We start from the raw sequence: 14,455 nt of genomic DNA on the forward strand, positions 1-14,455 counted from the left end.
GTTTTCAAATCTTTTAAAAACGTAGCTATCTTTTCTTCTTAAATGCTTAAAGCATTGTTGATTAAGTGCTTGTAAGTAAGCATTTCACAGTAAGGTCTACCCCTGTTGTATTCGGCGCATGTGGCAAATAAAATTTGATTCAATATTTGATTTAACTGTGGTATTTTGGACCTAGTATTTGCAGAATAACTGCAGTGTACTGCAGGTGAACTACAGTTAAACTGCACTCTAACTGCATTTACACTGCAAAATTACTACAGTTTTAAAAAACGGTGTTATTTTGGATGCAGTATTTGCAGCATACTGCAGTTATACTGATCTCTGACTGCAATCTTTTTTGCAAGGGGATTCAGGGGAAAATGTAGTCAGAGGCTTACCAACATTCTAAGGCAAGGCAGACCGTCATTCAGTGCGATGTGTTTTCTCCTTAAACAAATCTAGATAGGTCTCTGACTGCTAACATTTTCGCCCATTTCTAAAAATGTACAATGGGTTTGCTCTTGGTTTGCACATTACAGCCTGCACTCTAGTCCAAAGGTGCCAAGTAGCCAACTCTCTGTCAAGTACACTCTGCCGGCAAACGCTACAGGTGTCTCCATCCCTTTGAAGGTTGTTACTTGTTACCTCAGCGCTGTGAAACGATTATGCCTATGTTTAACTTCTGATTGTGTCGTGAAAGATAGTCTTTCACTGTTCCAGATAGCAACCAGGCAACCAGGCTTTATGACCATGCCTTGCAAAGGGAACCACAGGTGCTTTATGAATGAGTTAAAAGATTTAAACCAGCAACAACCCCCTCATTATCCAGACTGGTCTTATAGACTAGGCATAACATAGTAAATGTACATCCGGGACACTCAAATGAGTAGGATATACGTTTGGTTTGGTATGGTTAAAAAGTTAAAAGGAGGGTGGTTGTTCGGGGTGGGCGTATAACAAGAACGTCTAGCAACCTAAAGGTTATTTGTTGAAATCTCATTGCGGGCAATTTGAGCTAATTTGCACCTACTTTCAACTTTTTTGCTACTTTGCAACTCCTTAGCATGTTAGCTATCCCATAACCCTTTTAGCTAACCCTTCCCCTAACCCAAACCTTTTTAGCTAACCCTAACCCTAGTCTTAACCTTTTAACCTAACTCCTAACCCTTACCCCTAGAGCTAGAAAACGTTAGTGTTAGCCACCTAGCTAACATTAGCCATAACAAATTGGAATTCCTAACATGTTTTGCAAATTCGTAACATATTGTACATTTTGCAAATATGTAACATATTGTACAAATTGAAATTCTTTGAGTATCATATGAATTTTAATTCGTAACATATCATAAGAAATGGATGATGGACATCCAGAAATGGATACATACCATACGAAACGTAACATATCATACAAAATGGAGTGTCTCAGATAAACTTACTGAATAATACTGTAATGACCTGGCTAGATCATAAATGAACAAATGTCCAGTCAGAGGCTTGAGTTTACGAATTCCGGGTTTATTAAAACAACTCAACACAGGTTACTGTTTGGCCGTAGCCCACAACAAATAAATCAAGGATCACAGTATAAAACAACAGTTACCATCTCTTGTTAAGACAAAACGTAAGAGAGAGAACAATGGCTAAGCATGGTCTTAAACTTGTGGTGCTCCACCCCCCTGCCAACCCCCCCCCCCTCCGCTCTAACAACCACAAGGATGCCCGGCACCAAAACATTCCAGGCTGGTTGACTGGCATGTCAGACCCCGCGAACACTGGGTACTGGTAAGTACAACACAACAACAGAACAGCATAACTCATAACACACAGCTGTCTGTGCGGGTTGCTACACAGCCCCCCCCCACCCCCCACCCCCACCCCACCCCACCCCACCGCAAAGGGAACAAACAAAGTCTCTGAAGCCACCCGGATGTCTCCTTTGCCTGCGTGGCCGTGATGGGAGCAGAGTGTCCAGATGTGGAACATGGTCCATGGTCCATGCTCAGTCCATGGTAGGGGGCAGCCCCTCTGGGGCTCAGGGGATGAAGGGAGGGACATGGGGGACAAGGATGAGGGAACAGGGGATACAGTCCGTGGCTCCGGGGAACCACTCAGTGACACAGGGAGGAAGATTTGATGAGTGGGCTGTCTGGAGCCTTGTCTGGGTGCTGGTGCTTGGGGAATGTCATTTCCAGAGGGGGGATTGTGGGGGTCCCTGGGGCTGGGGTTTGGGGAGAAGAGGCCCCTCTGTATGGGGCTAACCTGTCCCGGTGCAGTGCCACCTTTATTCCCGGTCAACGACGGTCTCTGCCTCCTGGTCGGGCAGAGCATAGGCCTATTTTGTTAATAGTTCATGGCTGTGAGCACCCAGCGGTTTCCACTGTCTGTGGTGGGGAATGGCCCACCCACATCCACTCCCACCCTCTCCATGGGAGCCCCAATTGGGAACTGTTGGAGCCGAACATGAGAACGGCAAAAGTCCTCCACATCCCTCTTGTGCTGCCTCTAGTAAAAGCCCTGATGGAGGCGGTGGAGGGTTTTTGTGACCCCAAAGTGTCCAGTCCCCACCCCCCCATGAATGCCATGGAGCACAGTCTACCGCAGTGCTTTTGGGACCACCACCCGCCACCTCTCCTCTCTCGTAGCTGGCTCCTTCAATGCCCGCTGTAGCCCACCATCAGCCAGCCGCAGTCTCTCAAACTTTGACCACAACCCTTAGGTCACAAGTGACGGCACTGCCACCTCTTCTCACTGTAGCACTGGCTGTAGGTCTGTGTCCCGTCCCTGCTGCTGCCCCCATTCAGTCATGGCGACAGACTGCGGCTCAGAGCAGACAGGCCCGCTCGCCCGAAACGCTGTGGCCCAGACCCCCTCCTCCGCACACAGCTCTCTCTCACAGGCATCTCTCCACTCACAGTGGCGGGACCCGTCTGCAGTACAGGGCCAACGGGACATGGTGTTGGAGTGGCGTGCCCCTGCCCTGTGCACCACTATGAAGTCGTACGACTGAAGATCATCCAACCAGCGTGCAAATTTTTTTGTTTTTACTACTGACACCAATGTAATGACCTGGCTAGATCATAAATTTACAAATGTCTAGACAGAGGATTGAGTTGATGAATTCCCGGTTTATTAACCCAACTCAACACAAGCTACTGTTTGGCCGTAGCCCACGCCAAATAAATCAAGGATCACAGTACAATGAATCATCTCTTGTTTAAAACCTCTTCAGGATCCCTTTTTTTCAATATTCGCCCAAAATTACATACCCAAATCTAACTGCCTGTAACTCAGGTCCTGAAGCAAGGATATGCATATTCTTGGTACCGTTTGAAAGGAAACACTGAAGTTTGTGGAAATGTGATAGGAATGTAGGAGAAAATAACAAAATAGATCTGGTAAATGATAATAAAAAGAAAAAAACAACCGTTCTTTTGTATTTGTTTTGTACCAACTTTGAAATGCAAGAGAAAGGCTGTGTTATTCCAGCATAGCTGCAATTTAGGCCACTAGATGGCAGCAGTGTATGTGCAACGTTTTAGACTGATCCAATAAACCATTGCATTTCTGTTCAAAATGTTGTACCAAAACTGTTCAAAACTGTGCACTCTCCTCAAACAATAGCATGGTATTATTTCACTGTAATAGCTACTGTAAATTGGAATGTGCAGTTAGATGAACAAGAATTTAAGCTTTCTGTCAGTATCAGATATGTCGATTCCCTGGGAAATTTTCTTGTTACTTACAACCTCATGCTAATCGCATTAGCCTACGTTAGCTCAACCATCCCGTGGACTTGACACCGATCCCGAAGAAGTTTTAAGACAAAACTTAAGAGAGAGAACAATGGCTAAGCATGGTCTTAAACTTGCGGTGCTCCACCCCCTTCCAAACCCCCCCACTGCTCCACCAACCACAAGGATGCCCGCACCGGAACATTCCAGGCTGGCAGATAGCAGGTTGACTGGCATGTCAGAATATGGGGTACGGGTAAGTACAACACAACAAACAAACAGCATAACTCATAACACACAGCTGTCTGTGCGGGTCGCTACAATACGAAATGCTCTGAGACCATGTTGCAACATCTTTTCACATCACACCAGATCTTCCTGTCAGATTTGGGATTTGAACCCGACTCTCTACCCTATTGGCTACCTTTTGAGTGTTGTTGATTGTCAGCAAGCATAGCCTACCATCAGAGACACATTTGGCTACCTACCCAAATAAAAGGTGTTTGTTGGAAGTAACAAACTTTGTTCATGCTTGCGTTCAATCAACATTTTAGTATTAGAGATTGAGAGAACATTTTCTGTTAACACGTGTATGTTGGGTATAATGATTGGTTGACTCATTTTGGGGGACAAGATCTAGATGGATCTAACCCCTGAACCACGCCTATACATGCGATAGAGCTACTCTTCTTCGTTACTTTACCATGAGGTGTCCACGCGGTCTTTCTGTGTGCTGATTGGCAAGGAGGGGCACAAACAATATTTTTTTTTACCAATGAGAGCGCTGTACATGCAGCAGTTCAGACTGTGCATTCACCGACAGCATGCACAGTCCCGAAACGGGATAGTGAGTGTGCAGCGGGCGAGACTGGGTTGTGATGTCTATGGCATCCATATAAAACCAAAGCGGAGACTTGCTGTTTACAGTCAGCTCCCAATTGTACGGTTGATGACAATAAGTAGCTAACATTGTGACAGTATAGTTATTTGGATAGCAATCAAGACGTTGGACATTTGTTCATCGATAGGCTTAACTAGCTAATAATAGTGGTCGGCTATTTTCCATTTATATTTTCTTACTCACTGGCACACTAAACGAATATTAAAATGGTAATCATTACAAAGAAATTGAACATATTTGAGATCGTTTTCCATGATCCTACGAAGGCTTTCTACTCCAGTGGTGACAAGGTAGCCGGGAATATTGTGGTTGAGGTGTCCGAGGTGACCAAGGTGTCCTCTATGAGAGTGTTTGGAATTGGATGCGCAAAAGTAGAGTACGCGAAAGGAAAGCACAGATGCCGTGAAGACATTGAATATCTGAAATACGAAGATACCGTTTATCTGGACCAACAGACTAGAGGTAATATTATAAACTAAAATATAAACACAAGTAAATGTCTTTGTATCGAATGTGAATATAGACATTCACTGCAGTCGGCAGACTACACCCTGTGTCATTCAGGATTTATGCACTGCCACTAGTTGGCTACTGAATTCTGCGAGTTCAGTACTCAAAGATGGAGCATGAGAAATTCTGCTTTATAGACTCGCTATATGTTTTATTTGCATACGTTTATGTTTATGGGTGATCAAATGCACCAGTGGTGATTTTTATTGGCCCATTAGCACTATAAATGGACCAATGGTGGGTGCCCTGTGGTCTACAGTGAATTGCACAAATAGCCTAAAATATATGAACCTATTCATAGTTTAATGAATGGACCATAATGTATTTCTCTCATCCTCAGATTCCAATGGCTTGGTAACTCTCAGACCAGGGAACAGATATGAGTACATGTTTGGCTTCGAGCTGCCACATGCTGGGTAAGCATCAAGGACTGTAAAAACCTTGTTGTTTGTTACCTATAAAGGCATAGCATTATGTAATAATGACAGCATCCCACAATAAATATTCCTCCTGCTTTTGTCACAGGCAACTGGTGTCGTCTTACAAGGGGAAGTTTGGCTGTGTCCAGTATTATGTCAGGGCAGTGATGGAGAGGCCTTCCCAGCCTGCCTTGCAGTGCGAGAAACACTTTGAGGTGGAGGAGCCCTTGGACGTCAACACCCCTGACCTCCTGGTACATAACAGCTCATCACATCATCATAATTATCACCACAAGGAATATATGCCACTTGATAGTTATTACATTATACACCTTGTTCTCCTGAATGAGCCATGTAATGATGATGCAGGGCTTAATGCATGGCGGCAGGTAGCCTAGTGATTAGAGCGCAGGTAGCCTAGTGATTAGAGCGTTGGGCCATTAACTAAAATGTTGCTAGATTGAATCCCCCGAACTGACCAGGTAGAACTCTGTCGTTCTGCCCCTGAACAAGGCAGTTAACCCACTGTTCATAGGTCGTCATTGTAAATAAGAATTTGTTCTTAACTGACTTGCCTTGTTAAATAAAGGTTACATATTGTATAACTTTGCCATAACTAGCTATACATGAGAGATTTTGAGGTCTGGGTGGTTGGTGTTAGGCATGATGGTTGACTTGGAATCAACATACTTGGTGATTTATGTTTAACTCATGTTAATGTTTCTCATTGTTTCTCATCCAGGCTCCAGCTGCAGGTACGAAGGAGAAGAAGCTCACCTGCGTGTTCATCCCAGATGGACATGTGTCCATCAGTGCCAAGATCAACCGCAAGGGCTTCTGCGAGGGCGAGGACATCTGCATCAATGCCAAGTTTGAAAACACCTGCTCACGCATCGTGGTGCCCAAGGCAGCCATCATGGTCAAGCACACCTACCAGGCCAATGGCCGGACCAAGGTCCTAGGGCAAAAGCTGTCAGTCGTGAGGGGCAACCATATCATCTCGGGCATGTGTGACATTTGGCAGGGCAAGACCATCCGAGTGCCCAGGCTCAAGCCTTCACTCCTGGGGTGCGACATCATTCACGTGGAGTATGCCCTTAGGGTGAGTCACAAACTTGAGACAACTTGTTGCTTGATTTAATACCATAAACCTGACATTGAAAATGATTGAAAGGACTTGTGACCTAGGAATGACTTATATATATATCTATCCATCAGATCTATGTCCACATTCCCGGCAGTGACAAGGTGGTCCTAGAGTTGCCCCTGGTCATTGGGAACATCCCCTTCAATGGCTTTGGCAGCCGCACCAACAGCATGAGCAGTCAGGCAGAGTCCCTGAACACCCCCTCCAGTAGCTTTGGGTCACTGCGCCTCCCGTCACAACCCCCCAGCTACAGCAACATCTCCCGCGACTGCTGTATCGACTCTGCCCTCACACCGCTGCTGGTGGACTATGACGCAGATGAGGAGGAAGGACTGTTCATGCACGCCCCCGAGCTTTGGTACCCTCCTCCCCCTGCCTACTCCGAGGTAAGGAGATGGAGAATAGAAGATGGAGATTTAACAGATATAGTCAGTTACTAGTGAAAAGTGAAGCAGATAGCACTGAATTTGCACCGTTGCAAATGTAGTCTTAATTATTTTCTTTCCAACTGTTTCTCTTTCTTTCCAACTTTCTCTCAGGTCGACGAGGATCTCAAACAGCAAGGGCCATGTTCTTCAGGTCTGCTGAACCACGAGTAAGAGTTGCAATGAATCCCCGTTGTAGTCTAAGCATTGTCAGGGAACGGACTGGTGACTGGTTAAAGAGCAGCACTGCTGTGAAGCAGAAAGAGTGGGGGACCCTAGCTCTGAAGATTCTTTCAAGAAACAGAACTGAGATGTGGACTTGAGAGTCAAGTTTAAGTGAAATTATTCAGGCTGAATGAATATGGATTGTAGATGTTGGTGTCCACGGTCACTATCGCCATTGCAGTCTTCAGAAACTGATTGTTCCTATGTCTGTCTGTAACCCTCTTGCCATTCCACAGTAGTTCTGTACTTCAGTGTGTTCGAGCATTTTGACAGTTGCCATATTCTCTCAGAGGAATGAAACAATGTTAGAATTCACATCCATACATTGAGTGTGCACAGCTATCATTTTAGGTCAGACAGATACGATGCTATGACCATGCAAAAGTAATGAAGGGATAGAAAGTGTTTTAATGTTACATTCTATTCCACTTTATATTAATATAAATGGCTCTGTAATTAGATAATGAAAAATGACATATTTTTTTATTCATAATAGTCTTCCAGATTATACTAGGTCATTTTACATGAATTTTAACTCAGTGGTTTATGATAGAAGAGAGTGACTTCATGGTAACGACCAATCTTGTCGAATGGGAATGTCTAAATGAGAGATCTACATTATGTATTGAATTTGGGTATGTGAAAATGCGAGAAGTATTTTATATGAGGAGAACCTATGGGTTGGTTTTCTATGCAAAGAAAAAATATATATTACATTCTGAAGTGTTTCCCCCTCTCTTTGCCTTTATTATATTAGCTTCCTTTCAAGGAATGACAAATATTTGTCTGTTCTGTTTCTATTCCAGCAAGGTTGTCAATGCATTTGAACAGTAAGTAACCCTTGTCCAAGCCTGAACAGCAGGAGCCTATCTCTTGTTTCTGTTGCATGAGGCAGCTTGATGTAGAACTACATATTGGAGAGGACGCTAGTCTGTTAACAGGGCCTTACGCCAAATCCATCTCCTTAATGCTGAGTGCCAAGCAGGGAGGCATCAGGTCACATTTTTGGCGTCTTTAGTAAGACTCAAACCCCCAACCTTCCAATGTCAGGGTGGACACTAACCACGCTCACCCTGTCACTGCATTTTACCAATGGCCCTTCATAAATTACCTCTCAGCAGAGCGGCTGCATATTGACACTGTCATTGAAGCAATAGGGAGCGTAGAGCAACACTTTACTAATTAAGTCACTTATTCATCCTTACTAAACAGTAACTCATGGAACATTATATAATTATGGAGCTGACAGCAGACGACGGAATCAGATGATACTAACATGCCTGCTGTGAATGATCTTTTATAGTAGGTTAGGTGAACCACAGTTCATCAGCAGAATGAAATGTTGAGATGTTATTGTTGTAGTTCACTGACCATGAACTGTAACTCATGACCAAATTACAGACATTGATACCAATGAAATGTCATAAATTCAAACTGCTCAGCTGTTTTTCACATGGAAAACAAACATGGCTTTATTATTATTGACTACATAGAAAAACGTTCAAATGAGCGAACCCTTTTTATTCCCATAAAGTTGTTCACACAGTTTCTGTAAATATCAAAGAGCAAGAGAATATAAATTAGGCTTATTCAAATGCCCCAGAAAATATAAAGGAAGAAAAAGTGCACTACATGACCAAGGTACAGTGGGGCAAAAAAGTATTTAGTCAGCCACCAATTGTGCAAGTTCTCCCACTTAAAAAGATGAGAGAGGCCTGTAATTTTCATCATAGGTACACTTCAACTATGACAGAAAAAATTAGAAAAATTAATCCAGAAAATCACATTGTAGGATTTTTTATGAATTTATTTGCAAATTATGGTGGAAAATAAGTATTTGGTCACTTACAAACAAGCAAGATTTCTAGCTCTCACAGACCTGTAACTTCTTCTTTAAGACCTGCACCAGGCTGGGAAGACTGAATCTGCAATAGGTAAGCAGCTTGGTTTGAAGAAATCAACTGTGGGAGCAATTATTAGGAAATGGAAGACATACAAGACCACTGATAATCTCCCTCGATCTGGGGCTCCACGCAAGATCTCACCCCGTGGGGTCAAAATGATCACAAGAAAGGTGAGCAAAAATCCCAGAACCACACTGGGGGACCTAGTGAATGACCTGCAGAGAGCTGGGACCAAAGTAACAAAGCCTACCATCAGTAACACACTACGCCGCCAGGGACTCAAATCCTGCAGTGCCAGACGTGTCCCCCTGCTTAAGCCAGTACATGTCCAGGCCCGTCTGAAGTTTGCAATAGAGCATTTGGATGATCCAGAAGAAGATTGGGAGAATGTCATATGGTCAGATGAAACCAAAATATAACTTTTTGGTAAAAACTCAACTCGTCGTGTTTGGAGGTCAAAGAATGCTCAGTTGCATCCAAAGAACACCATACCTACTGTGAAGCATGGGGTGAAACATCATGCTTTGGGGCTGTTTTTCTGCAAAGGGACCAGGACGACTGATCCGTGTAAAGGAAAGAATGAATGGTGCCATGTATCATGAGATTTTGAGTGAAAACCTCCGTCCATCAGCAAAGGCATTGAAGATGAAACGTGGCTGGGTCCTTCAGCATGACAATGATCCCAAACACACCGCCCGGGCAACGAAGGAGTGGCTTCGTAAGAAGCATTTCAAGGTCCTGGAGTGGCCTAGCCAGTCTCCAGATCTCAACCCCATAGAAAATCTTTGGAGGGAGTTGAAAGTCCGTGTTGCCCAGCAACAGCCCCAAAACATCACTGCTCTAGAGGAGATCTGCATGGAGGAATGGGCCAAAATACCAGCAACAGTGTGTGAAAATCTTGTGAAGACTTACAGAAAGCATTTGACCTCTGTCATTGCCAACAAAGGGTATATAAAAAAGTATTGAGATAAACTTTTGTTATTGACCAAATACTTATTTTCCACCATAATTTGCAAATAAATTCATAAAAAATCCTACAGTGTGATTTTCTGGATTTTTTTTTTCATTTTGTCTGTCATAGTTGAAGTGTACCTATGATGAAAATTACAGGCCTCTCTCATCTTTTTAAGTGGGAGAACTTCCACAATTGGTGGCTGACTAAATACTTTTTTGCCCCACTGTATATGGACACCTGCTTGTCGAACATTTCATTCCAAAATCATGGGCATTAATATGGAGTTGGTCCCTCTTTTAATGCTATAACAGCCTCCACTCTTCTGGGAAGGCTTTCCACTAGATGTGGGAACATTACTGCAGTGACTTACATCCATTCAGCCACAGGGGCATTAGTGAGGTCGAGCACTGATGTTGGGCGATTAGGCCTGGTCGGCATTCCAATTCATCCAAAAGGTGTTCGATGGAGTTGAGGTCAGGGCTCTGTGCAGGCCAGTCAAGTTCTTCCACACCGATCTCGACAAACCATTTCTGTATGGACGTGGCTTTGTGTACGGGGGCATTGTCATGCTGAAACAGGAAAGGGCCTTCCCCAAACTGTTGCCACAAAGTTGTAAGCACAGAATCATCTAGAATGTCATTGTATGCTGTAGCATTAAGAATTCCCTTCACTGGAACAAAGGGGCCTGGCCGAACCATGAAAAACAGACCCACACCATCATTCTTCTTCCACCAAACTTTACAGTGGGCACTATGCATTGAGGCAGGTAGCATTCTCCCGGCATCCACCAAACCCAGATTTGTCCTTTGGACTGCCAGATGGTGAAGCGTGAATCATTTCTCCAGAGAACGCGTTTCCACTGCTCCAGAGTCCAATGACGGCGAGCTTTATACCACTCCAGCCGACACTTGGCATTGCGCATGGTGATCTTAGACTTGTGTGCGGCTGTTCGGCCATGGAAACCCATTTCATGAGGCTCCCGACGAACAGCTCTTGTGCTGACGTTGCTTCCAGAAGCAGTTTGGAACTTGGTAGTGAGTGTTGCAACCGAGGACAGATGACTTTTACACTCTGCACTTCAGCACTCGACGGTCCTGTTCTGTGAGCTTGTGTGGCTTACCACTTCACGGCTGAGCCGTTGTTGCTCCTAGACGTTTCCACTTGACATTAACAGCACTTACAGTTGACTAGGGCAGTTCTATCAGGTCAGAAATTTGACAAACTGACTTGTTGGAAAGGTGGCATCCTATGACGGTGCCACATTGAAAGTCACAGAGCTCTTCCGTAAGGCCATTCTACTGCCAATGTTTGTCTATGGAGATTACATGGCTGTGTGCTTGATTTTATACACCTATCAGCAACGGGTGTGGCTGAAATAGACAAATCCACTAATTTTAAGGAGTGTCCACATACTTTTGTATATATAGTGTTTGAAAATAAAGATCTCAAGAAGAATTAGGGGAAAGGTTAATCAGCATACACTATATATAAAGGAGAGTGATGGAAATGAACAGATAGGCTGACCAAAATAACCCAGTGCATCAATCTGTCTCTCTCACGCTCTTTCTCTCTCTCTCTCACACACACACACACACACGCACACGCGCACATGCACACGCACACACACACACACACACAAAGAGTTTCTGATTAGCTGGAAACAATTTGGGACCAACCCTATGTGAGTTGACTATATGTGGCACCGAAGATCCAGTGTTACCCTAACTGGGCAGGACAAACGTGACAACCAGACAGGCTCTGTACACTATAAGCCAAGGTTATGACAAGCAGGGAAAACATATGGATACATATGGGTCATCTAGAAACAACACTCAGTTGGCCTAAAATAAGATAAGATATAGTTTTTAGTCCACATGAGGTGGACATTTGTCTTTTGCTTTAATCCAACCCTCACCCCGATACAAACAAACACAAACACACACACACACACACAAACACACACACACACACACAAACAAACACACACACACACACACACACACACACACACACACACACACACACACACACACACACACACACACACACACACACACACACACACACACACACACACACACACACACACACACACACACACACACACACACTATGTTGGAGAGGCTGGAGCAGAAGATAGCCGCAGTGCAGTTCCCAATGAGCAGTTTAGGGGGTTAAGTTCCTTGCTCAAGGGAATATCAGCAGTAGGTTGCCGGCTCACTCCCCCCTCCCATCGAGGTTACCGCTGCTCCCATTACATACAGGATTGTAAAGTGGCACTCTCTATGCATGTGTTAGCCTACAGAGCAGAGGGCTGGGGTGGTGGTTAATGACAACCACACCAAGTTGGGTAGCCGGCAGCAAGCCACTAGAAACCCTATGCTGTTGTTTACTCACTTCTACAGCTGTTCGCAAAGAGCAACCCCTCTCAAAAAAGCCTCTCTCTCGCTCTCTCTTTCCTAGTTGCCCTGCTAGCTGTCTGTTGAGGACCCACCAACTCAATGCTATCCCAAAGGATCTTGCCAAGTAAGTCGTTGTCACTACACCCCATCTACCTCTAGAGTATGGCTGATGCCCACCTAAACCCTACCCAACTAGGAATCTCAAGGCATGATTTGGCACAAGCCACCTTTTGACCAAACATAGAACTACATTATTTTTGTTAACCTGTATGCATCAAAACAATTATATTACACACAGAGAGACACACACAAGCACTCAAAAATAACCCAATATTTGATATCCCTAGAACTGTTAGTATGTGTTGTAGTACAATGACACACTTTTCATATCAACGAGTATATCCCACTGTGATAACATTATAAGCTGACACCTCTCGATATAGCACAAGCATAGAAGATCAAACTTAGTTGGGGTCTAATAATATCGCGCTAAACTTTCATTCCCTGGTGAAAAAGTCCTCTGGGGTCCGTTGGACATTGTGTTTCAACAATGTGTGTTTTCATATAACCAGCTTTGAACTTTCCTGGAGATTGTGACTGAGGTCTCCCATCGCGTACATGTTGCTGAACACGTCGCGTACCACTGCTGAATCATAGCTGTACTGTGCAACACAATGAGAATCAGTTGCTCTGACAGAGAGAGTTTGTTGAAACACTTTCATTTATGTCCTTTTAATCTCACATATACAGTATATTGTATCATTGTCCTTCAGTACTGTTGCAGTCTATATGGCCTGTAATCAACCGTATTTTAAGTGGGATTGACTTATTCACTCACACTTCACACTTAGCATCTGCCCTATATGATTTAAAGGTTTTTGACTTGTTACAGTTATAGGACAGTGTGCATGCATTCTATCGTACTTCTGTTTCAGCTACTGTTATAAAGAAGGTAACGCATACACCCATCTATGCTCCTCACCTAAATGTGCTGGCCTAAAAGGGTAACCCATAGGTAACCCACCCCAAGATGTCCCAATAGCTATCTTGAAAGCAAATCCTGCAGCAAAGGAAATTAAGATAAGAAAGAGATGGTCAACAAACCCGCTAAATATGGGCTAATTGCTACAACTTCTTCCAAAGGTTAAACATGAACTTCGGGGGAAAAAGAAAAGGCTCTTCAAAGGCCAACCATTTCATTCAGGGTCCCTTTGTGAGAGTTGGGTTGATTTTGCTTTGACCTGACTTTGCCTTCGTACAATGCCCCTCACCCTCTTTTCAAGCACACGATTTACCCCTCACCCATGATATCACCTTTCTGTAATAATGAGCCATCCTCACTACCCTATTGGCCAATAATGCCAGTCATGTAGTCTGTGGTTGGTGGATGTCTAATTTACATGAATTCAGTGTGTGTTGATGATGACATGCCACGTGATTTAGAGATCAGGGCTTTTACTATTTTTTTATCGCTTTGGTACTATTTTCACAAGTATGTGGTAAAATTTCACAACTCTTAGTTGCATCCCGGAATCGCCTCTTCTCTGTTAACGTTGAGACTGGTGTTTTGCGGGTACTATTTAATGAAGCTGCCAGTTGAGGACATGTGAGGCGTCTGTTTGAGACACTAATGTACTTGTCCTCTTGCTCAGTTGTGCACTGCAGCCTCCCACTCCTCTTTCTATTCTGGTTAGAGACCGTTTGCGCTGTTCTGTGAAGGAAGTAGTACACAGTGTTGTACGAGAACTTCAGTTTCTTGGCAATTTCTCACATGGAATAGCCATCAATTCTCAGAACAAGAATAGACTGACGAGTTTCAGAAGAAAGGTCTTTGTTTCTGGCCGTTATGAGCCTGTA

General features: G+C 44.0%; 1 protein-coding gene across 1 annotated transcript; it reads left to right on the forward strand.

Annotated features, from left to right (window-relative positions):
• Nucleotides 1–4,606: 4,606 nt before the first annotated feature.
• LOC112228584 (thioredoxin-interacting protein) lies at nucleotides 4,607–8,065 on the forward strand. The gene is made up of 6 exons (XM_024394031.2): nucleotides 4,607–5,073; nucleotides 5,462–5,537; nucleotides 5,647–5,794; nucleotides 6,283–6,642; nucleotides 6,759–7,073; nucleotides 7,227–8,065. The coding sequence occupies exons 1-6, from the start codon at nucleotides 4,818–4,820 to the stop codon at nucleotides 7,284–7,286; spliced, it is 1,215 nt and encodes a 404-aa protein (XP_024249799.1). The 5' UTR covers nucleotides 4,607–4,817; the 3' UTR covers nucleotides 7,287–8,065.
• The last annotated feature ends 6,390 nt before the right edge of the window (nucleotides 8,066–14,455 follow it).

The sequence above is a fragment of the Oncorhynchus tshawytscha genome, linkage group LG03 (genome assembly GCF_018296145.1).
Source record: "Oncorhynchus tshawytscha isolate Ot180627B linkage group LG03, Otsh_v2.0, whole genome shotgun sequence".
Lineage (NCBI taxonomy): Eukaryota > Metazoa > Chordata > Actinopteri > Salmoniformes > Salmonidae > Oncorhynchus > Oncorhynchus tshawytscha.

What these genes read in the sequence shown, in the direction of transcription:
- LOC112228584 (XM_024394031.2), top strand. Translation starts at nt 4,818, where the DNA reads ATGGTAATCATTACAAAGAAATTGAACATATTTGAGATCGTTTTCCAT. An exon ending in TTCGAGCTGCCACATGCTGG is followed by an intron (nt 5,538 to 5,646) that starts GTAAGCATCAAG and finishes CTTTTGTCACAG; the next exon opens with GCAACTGGTGTCGTCTTACA. An exon ending in CTCCCCCTGCCTACTCCGAG is followed by an intron (nt 7,074 to 7,226) that starts GTAAGGAGATGG and finishes ACTTTCTCTCAG; the next exon opens with GTCGACGAGGATCTCAAACA.